This window comes from Protobothrops mucrosquamatus, unplaced genomic scaffold (genome assembly GCF_001527695.2).
Source record: "Protobothrops mucrosquamatus isolate PMUCROS unplaced genomic scaffold, P.Mucros_1.0 scaffold1456, whole genome shotgun sequence".
Lineage (NCBI taxonomy): Eukaryota > Metazoa > Chordata > Lepidosauria > Squamata > Viperidae > Protobothrops > Protobothrops mucrosquamatus.
Genome location: NW_015387634.1, coordinates 256,692 through 266,017, shown reverse-complemented (window position 1 = coordinate 266,017; position 9,326 = coordinate 256,692). Strand labels below are relative to the sequence as shown.

At 35.8% G+C, this 9,326-nt stretch overlaps 1 protein-coding gene across 1 annotated transcript in view; it reads left to right on the top strand.

The window, feature by feature from the left end:
- Nucleotides 1-206: 206 nt before the first annotated feature.
- Nucleotides 207-9,326, top strand: part of LOC107292944 (desmocollin-1-like) — a 24,732-nt gene continuing 15,612 nt past the window's right edge. The window contains exon 1 of the mRNA XM_029285268.1: nt 207-284. Within this exon, the coding sequence (XP_029141101.1) occupies nt 207-284 (78 nt within the window). The remainder of the gene's footprint in view (nt 285-9,326) is intronic.

The following is a 9,326-nucleotide window of genomic DNA, read 5'->3' as shown; positions in this document are numbered from 1 at the left end:
TAGCAAAAGTCTGGGGTGGTTGCATGTTAGAGTGCTCAATCAACCCAACATTTGCATCTCCATAAAATTGAAAGCTTAAAGAGCTGTGGTTATCCCTTGTATCTTATATGTATTTGAGTCCTGGACTCTGTATTAGTGACTGGAGAAATTTCATATGAGCACCTTCCACTCCACCCTTGACATTTGTTACATTTGATGGTAAGACCATGTCTTCAACCTGGGGGTGTCTTGGATCATGTGAAATCCACCAGTATTGGATCCCTGATGATCAGAGCTCAGATGTGGTGAGCAAAACATATAATTAGAATGGACAAACATTGTGTGCCTCACTTATTCTATAGTTAGTCCTCCATTTACCACCACAATTGGGCCTTGAATTTTGATCACTGAGCGAAGCAGTTAAGCAAGATGCCAGGTGACTGCAATGCCAATTCTTCCAGTTATGGTTCTTACTCAACCATGCACGTTGCTAAATGGAGTGCTGTGAAAAGTGCCTAGGTCTCCCAAGGCCTTTGCTTTCTCTCTGCTCCACTGGGGGAATGATGGTAAGAATGATGGCATTTGCTAGCATTTTTGCCAAATTTTAGGTTTGTTCCTCCAACACACTGTCTGATTGATGGGAAATCCCTTGGAGCATTGGAGGAACGGATCTCAAATTTGGTACAAAGTAAGTGAACCCTATCACTCTGGAAGGGTATGCTAGTGTTTGCTAGCTTTTTCTCCTCCAGAGGAGTAGAAACATTAGCTTTCTCTGGAAGGGAAAAAGCTAGCAAATGCCAGTGTTATGAGCCTTTCAGAATGCTAGGGTTTGCAGACATTTTGGGGGACATCATAGAAAGAGTGACATATGAAAACATAACCGAGAGTTTCTACCTCCCTGGATCCACAAGGGCAAAATCTCTGCAAATAAAGAGTCCGATGAAATCTTCCTGCCAGTAGAGCTGATGGAAGTGTATCAAAGTGGGCTCTGTAAGAGGGCCATCTATATTTCCTTAGGATTAAATTGTATAGCTACCTCAGAGTAGAGAGCTTGCAACTGTCTAGCATTTGGAAATAGAATTCAGGAGCACTGAAGATATCATTTTGGCAATATCCCTAATTTTCTCTTTTTCTTTCTCCAAAGTTAATTTTGCCTTCTCTAGGGTTAATTAGCTTAATTGTTCAGGAGAGAGGCCAAGACTGCAATTTCTGCTGTACAGATGCAGTGTTAATGAGACTGATAATTGTTTGACAGTAGCAAAGGCATCAGGCCTTCAGGGTCAAACATGATTCTAAATCCTGAGATTAGAATCCTAATCCAGACCTGCTTTTAATAGTTGCACATTAGCTTTAAGCTTCAAGTCTGCATTAGGGATGCAGTTTGGGGTACCAAATAATCTATGAGAATTTGATTGAATGGCTTCATAAACTACCAATTTGTGTATGGGCCAACTTGTATTCCATATAATAATTGAACAACAATTCATCAATAAATGATTTAACTGCTGTTGGAATGTAATTTGTCCCATTGCTATGAAATTTAATTATTGCTTGTGTGCTCTTTTGGGCAGTAGAAGTGGCATAATTTACCTGGAATGTAAATTTCTTGGAAGCCTGAAATACTATGACCAAGTATTTAAAAATGTTTAATCTGTTCCAGTTCATGGGAATCAATCATCCATTGGTGCTTTTGTCTTTTGCTAGAAAACCCCCCTACAACTTTAGGTTTGTCATAATAGATTATTAATTGTTCCTTATTATAGTAGAATGTCGGGATTCTCAGTGCCTGCTTCATATCTACAGAAGACATGAAGAGAGAAGAACAGTATCATTAAAATAGAGTAAAATTGGGAGATACCTGTCAATTAAATTAGGAACATGAATACCAACTCTCTGGAGAGTTTTAATCAGAGAGTTGAGATATATGTTAAAAAGCAATGGTGCTTGGATGCATTCTTGTTCCACCCGTTTAAATAAATTTGGACTGCTCCCCTTCCTGGTTACATCTTATTCTAAGGCCAGTTTTATCATATAGTTTATGAATTAGAAGCAAAAGTCTTTTATCTGTAGAGGATCTGCTCAGAATGCCTCAATGTTTTACCCCTGGGATATTATCAAAGTCTTCCTTTAAATCAATAAAGACTGCATATAAATTCAAATCAAATTGGTTTGTATATTTATCTGCCAAATGTTGAAGCACTAGGCAATAGTCTGTAGTAGACCTGCATAGTTGAATAATTGACTGCTCTGGGTCAATTATTCCCTCTTCTATTACCCAGGTTTGAAGTGTGGTAAATGCGTACTTGGCATATAGTTTACTAATGATGTTCAATAAATTAATTACCTTATGGTTAGCTGGATCTTTCCTGTCCCTCTTTTTAAATAAGGAAACAATTCTAGTCCTCTAGAATCTTGCTGTGTGGCATATGTAAGAGAATAAAGAGGTCAATACAAGGGTCCACCAATTTGAATTGGATTTCATTTCATTAGCTCAGGGGGGGGGTACTGTCACTACCAGGGGTTTTATCACACTTAAGCTGGTTAATATTTTTTACTTCTTTGCATGTGACTGGGGGCTACTATGCTAGTGAGATAATGGTCCATCCATCACATAAGTGTTAGCATAAGGGTCACAGTAAAAGGCTTGGAAGTGGTGTAACCAAATACCTGAGGGGACACTACAAGGGAGTTGTGCAATGTTGATTTCTCTTTAGATCATATCTTTTACTGTTTCAGTACCTTTCCAGTTCATGGAAGAGGCCTGGAAAGGGGCCTCTCTCCCCAAATACTTAGAATCAGTGCAGTGGTGGGATTCAAATATGTGAACAACCGGTTCTCGGTGTGGATGCTGCTTCCGGAAGTCCATTCTTGGCCTGGGCAACAAAAAAAATTAGCTACTGGTTCTGCCAAAGTGGTGCGAACTGGCTGAATCCCACCACTGAATCAGTGTCTACACAAATGATGTTGGCAGGACAATTTTGACTTATCAGATCATTGTCTGAGTCCTCTGCATGATGGATCTTCAGAAGGACTGGTAAAACATTTGATAAAACTCCAGAAGTAAGGAACACAGATAAAGGCAGGCATCTTGCAGAAATCAGGGATGTTCCTGAAATGAGGTTTCTTAAACCATTCCAAGAAAAATCAGAAAGAACCCTGATTCTTGAAGTTCATGGCCTTCAAGCTCTTATACAGATTTGACTGAAATAGAATAATTGGAAGATTATTTTGAATTCATTCAAATGAAACAGAAGCAATGGAAAGAGGCGAAGAGTTGCACTGTATGTTAAAAACATTGATTCCTGTTTTGAAATCCATATATATGTTACTGGCAATGTATGAAATGTTGGCATAGTTGGCATAGGAAATCTATAGAATGTGAGATATTTTAGGCAAAATATGAAATGTCTGTGTTATTTTAATATACTACATGCCTTCCCTAGGCATTCTATTTAATACCTAGCCATTATGCAGAATGATAAGAACTATTTAGGCAAAGTATGAAAATAGAGTCATGAAAAGGGTTAGGGTAAGGGTAAACCGTAACTTTAACACTTTATTGAAAAACATATATGAAAATGAAAAAAGAAATACTAGTAGTATTGACCTACTTGTTGCAACAAGGAACACTACAGTGGCATTTTAGAGAGAGTGTTTTATACTTTACTAGTTTGCCTTTTGGCATTATATAGATTTCCTAGTTATTCTATAAAATGCCTAATTTTATATATTGATGATACTGTATACAAACTTGACAATGCAATGAAAGCATTTGGGTTAAAGAGGGATAAACAACAACAGGGCATGTATAAGAAATGGAAAGACGGCCACATCACAGAGAAACAGTACATATACCTTGAAACTGTAGAGTTAGGTGTTAGGTAAAAGCTCAAAATGAGATGAAGTTAGTAAATGAAGGCAATAATAATTAACCAGTCAACCCATGTTCCATTGGATCATTGTTTCAGAGATATTTCCTTACCTAAACAAAGGAGATGGGAGTACGAGACCATATTATTTGTCTCTTGAGAAACCTATATGCGGATCAAGAAGCAATAGTGAGAACTGGACACGGAACCACTGATTGGTTCAAAATTGGGAAAGGAGTCCGGCAAGGCTGTATTCTGTCGCCCTGCCTATTTAACTTATATGCAGAGCACATCAGGAGAAAGGCAGGGCTAGATGAATCAAAAGTTGGAATTAAGATTGCCGGGAGAAATATCAACAACCTAAGATATGCAGATGATACCATTCTAATGGCAGAAAGTGAAGAAGAACTAAAGAGCCTCTTGATGCAGGTGAAGAAGGAAAGTGCAAAAGTTGGCTTGAAACTCAACATTAAGAAAACCAAGATCATGGCATCCAGCCCTCTCAATTCCTGGCAAATAGATGGGGAAAAATGGAGGTAGTGACAGATTTTATCTTCCTGGGCTCCAAGATCACCACAGATGGGGACTGCAGCCAAGAAATTACAAGACATTTGCTCCTGGTGAGGAAAGCTGTGGCAAATTTAGACAGCATACTAAAAAGCAGAGACATCACCCTGCCAACAAAAGTACATATAGTCAAGGCCATGGTTTTCCCAGTTGCAATGCATGGCTGTGAAAGTTGGACCATAAGAAAGGCTGAGCGCAAAAGAATTGAGGCCTTTGAACTATGGTGCTGGAGAAGACTCCTGCAAGTCCCTTGGACTGCAAGGCAATCAAACCGGTCAGTCCTAGAGAAGATCAACCCTGACTGCTCTTTAGAAGGCCAGATCCTGAAGTTGAAACTCAAGTACTTTGGCCACCTAATGAGAAGGAAGGACTCACTGGAGAAGAGCCTAATGGTGGGAAAGATTGAGGGCAATAGAAGAAGGGGACGACAGAGAATGAGGTGGCTGGATGGAGTCACTGAAGCAGTAGGCGTGAGCTTAAATGGACTCCAGAAGATGGTAGAGGACAGGAAGGAACATTGTCCATGGGGTCGCGATGGGTTGGACACGACTTCGCAACTAACAACAACAAACAAAGGAACACAATGAAGAAAAAAAGTAGTGGGAACAGGGACAATATATACAAAGTTGTGAAAATTTGATGAAATGATTAATTACCTGCAAACTAAAATGAACTGGATATAGAAATCAAGGACAAACTGAGAATAGCCAGTTAAGAAATCTGCAGTAGAGCACAAAGTGCTGTCCTTATATTGTTTGCAACATCCTAGCTAACTGAAATTAGTGGCAAGCCATGGCAGTTCTGAAAAAAACCTGAAACAAGATTTTTATGTTTATGCTTATGTTTATAAAGAAATATTATAAGGCAGATGTTTAAAATAACTGACGAGTGTTTAATAAGGAACATTTAAAAACTTTAGGTAAAAAGGACGGAATATGAAGGAAAGCTGTTGTGTCTATTCTACAGGGTAGAGTTATATTATATTCAACTAATAAGTAGAGAAGAAGCAAATGGCATTAATGGAGGGGACCGAGGACTTCATTGGTAAGCAAAACTGTTTCAGCTGGAGGCTCATTCCAGCACTCTCTCTCATAACTAGATTGATGGAATTCTATGAAATGAAGCACAATTTCCTTCTAGCAGTTGAGGAGGGAAGGGCAATTTCTGGTCCCAATTCACCCTATTTTTTCCTCCCTCCAGGATTTTAGAACAGGATGAGAACTCTGTAATGAAACTGAGCACGTTCCACAAGTTTCTTTTAGGACAAGCCCTCTTCAAATTTAGCAGGAGAACTGAGTTAATGACTAGTACTTTACCTTATGGTAGATACTCAAAGCTTGAATTAGGAAAAAAAGCAGTCCCATTCACTTTCTATATAATAAACCTGTTGCTTCCTGCTGTTCATTTATTAGTCTGGTTGACTTTTTCATTTCACTCTCTCTTCCCAGTGAAACATCACTGGGCTTGACAGATCTCTAGTTCAATAGACTTGAAAGACTTGTTTAGTGCTGAAAATGGTACTTCCAGCTGAAGTGATGGATAAAAGCAACATCTTTCATAGACGTATCTGGCTGCAAATTTTTTTAAACCTATTGGTGAGTAAAAAAGAATTTGGAACGGATGATGTAGCAATAGCATTACTAGTTACTCTCCAGTTTGCAATGCAACTGAAATAGGATATACTAAAATGAATATTAGCTTTTGTATTCCATGGAGAATGAAGTGTGTGTGTGTGTGTGTGTGTGTGTGTATAATTGTCTTTGTATCAGAAGGGTCCCTCTGTGTGCAAGTGTATGTATGCATTTTAGATAGATAGATAGATAAATAGATGATGCTCCATTTGTTATATTAAGACAAAGATGCAAGTTGTGATGTCCAGGGCTAGAGGTAGCCTACCATGATCATTTTGTGGCATCCAAAGTCTGCAATGTTTGTGGGACCAGAATTTGGAATATTTTGTGTTTAGGGGACCTTGGGAGATTAAAGGACAGAATGAGAGTCTTAAACCTTGTGGATGCTTACAACTCTCACTTTATTGCTTAAAACTTCTGCAATTTCCTCAGATGTGTCTGATCCTGAAGTGCAGTAGTGCAGCCCTGATTTGCCATACAAAGCTTATGTGGTTCTTAAGAAACAAATATTGTATATTTCTGCATTCAGGTAATGATTATGTAGATCGCTTTTTCTAACACAGAAACAGTGAATAGTCCCAACTCTTTGTGTCAGTTCTAGCAAGGCATGGTTTTCTAGAACCAAGTATCCATTAACATTTTAAAAAATCTCTAATTTTAAACAATTCAATGAACTTTGGGAACTTTGGAAAAAGTTGGTCCATCTGTTTTTGAACTGTGAATATTGTGTATTGTTTCTATTCCTTGTAACAGTACAAGTGAATCAGGGAAATATAAAAGCAGAAAATACATGTTGTATTTTGATAAAGCAAATTGATACCTGCTTTTTGGGGGATATTAAATAGAAACTGTTTTTATTCATCTCTCTTGCCTATGTTTGATTCTGTATATGAATTTGTTATCAGTTATCAGTATATGCTATTATATATAGTTGCTGATATTTCATCCTGACAAATTGTTGGAATTTGTATATCTTTTAAAAACATGTTAGAACTGTAGAGAAATTTTCTTTTGTAGTTTTACAGCATGTTCATTTTAGGACTGTTTTACAGTATTGAAATAGCAGTCAGTGTTTATGCAAGAGGGAAATTCTAGAGAAACAAAAAAAATGATGAACAGAAATGAAATCTAATCCTTTGACAATTAGGAAAAAAATGAGATTGTGAACAAGTCAGGAAGGGAAAGAGGCCTGGCTGGATTTTGGAAGAACAAAACATATATCTTTCCCTCAAACTCACTGACCTAAACATATTTTAAGACATCATATGATAAGGTTATAACTCAGTAACAATAAAATATTATAAAAAGTCATATGATGAATTCATTATACTTCATATTTCCATACTTAGGTATCTCCAGAAAAACTTTCCAGTTAATTAGGTCAGTTAAAATAGCAGATTTATAGTTTCAGCTCAAGCCTTCAAGGTAGGGCAAATCCTTGCATCTCAGCTAGGCTAAAAACAAAAACAAATGTGACATCATTACCTACTTTAACAATAAAATATTATCAATTTTGTGAGGTTTACTTTACACTTTAATTCAAGATTAATATGTTTTCTGTCATCATATGTGGGCAGTTAGTGTTTCCAATATGAACTTAAAAGTAAAAGTAAACCACTGTTTGACTTTTGTTGTCTTATTGTAAAATATAAGTACAGTATTTGAATAATACTGTATATTTTCACAGTAGGAAATTTTGAATAGTATGCATTACAGTCTATTTTTATTGAGCTATCAATGCTTCTTAGAACTTGATGACGTGGTCAATAACATTTAAAATAATCTGAATTGATTTCATGAGCAGTAAAGAGACAGAATCCATTTTCATAGGCCATAGACCATAATGGTTCTTGGCCAAAATAGAAAGATAAAGTTTAGTATGGGACAGGAAGAGTAGTATGTGAAGATCCAGGCTCATTTAATTGAGAGGCTAAATATTGATCCTCTTGTTAGGACTTTGGTTCTGTTGGAAATGATCCAAAATACAGCACACAAACTCCCTTTCTTCCTTTGTTTATTAACAGAAATAAACCAGTTTCTTAGTTAGAGGCATTAAAGCAATTTATGCAGTATACTGTTAAGCCAGATAACCATACTGCTTTTCTTCCACATCCTCTTCTCTTCCTTCTGAGAAGGATTATGACAATGATTTGCTGCTAATTATGTGCTAATATTTATTTATAAAATTTATATGAGGCTCATCTCGCTCATATATATATATGAAAAAAACTATTTTCTCTTTTTTAAAAATAGAATTGTACTGAAGAATATTATAACAGATAAAAAAATACAAATATTAGAAAAGAAACAAAATGAAAAAGAATAGCAAATAAGAAAGAAATTAGAAAAAGAAAAATATTTTGACAGCAGTTATAAATATATTGATATTTTATTCTCTGTAAGGTTATATTATACTTTTTCCCCATAAACTACCCTTTCTAATCTTCAATCCCATCAATCACAAGTTTGATTATTGTGATTGTTGTTGTAGTTGTTGATCTTTCTCTAATTAAACAATTTAATTAAACAATTTAATTTGACATCTTTGCTAGTTCTGTCATTTTTACCAATCATTCCTCTGTCGTGATATTTCAGAGTATTTACATTTTTGTCATATAATAGTCTCACAACAGTATATACAAAATAATTGATGATTCTTGATTCTTTTCTAATTGATTGTCCATTAATACCAGTAAGAAAAGTTCTGGTTTCAGTTGAATATTGATCTTCAAAATTCTTTTATCATTGTATGTATTTGAACCCAGAAATTAGTGGCTTTTTTTACAAGTCCATCAGGCATGATAAAATGATCCTTTATGTCATCCACATTTCCAGCATAAATCTGGAGTCATACATCAACAGTACATCATTTTTTCGATTTGGTGGAACATCCAAAATATTTTTAAGAAAAAGATAAAGTTTAAACCACAGATATTTTTGTTGGGTATTTTGGAAGATTTGGATGCAAAAGAAATGGAGTTGATGTTAAATCTTATAACTGCTGCAAGATTATTAATTGCTCAATTTTGGAAAACGAAATGTTTACCTACTATAGAAGATTGGGTTTTTAAAGTCTCAAACTTAGCAGAAATGGCCAAGATTTCCGCTTATGTGAAGGATTACTCACAAGAAAGATATATATCGGTTTGGAGAAGATGGATTGATTATATTGAGTTTAAATATGGAACAAAAAAATATCATTTGGTTTTTGAATGAATTTCTGATTTTTAATATTTAAAATTATGTTAATATTATGGTATTTAATAATTGTATATTTGTT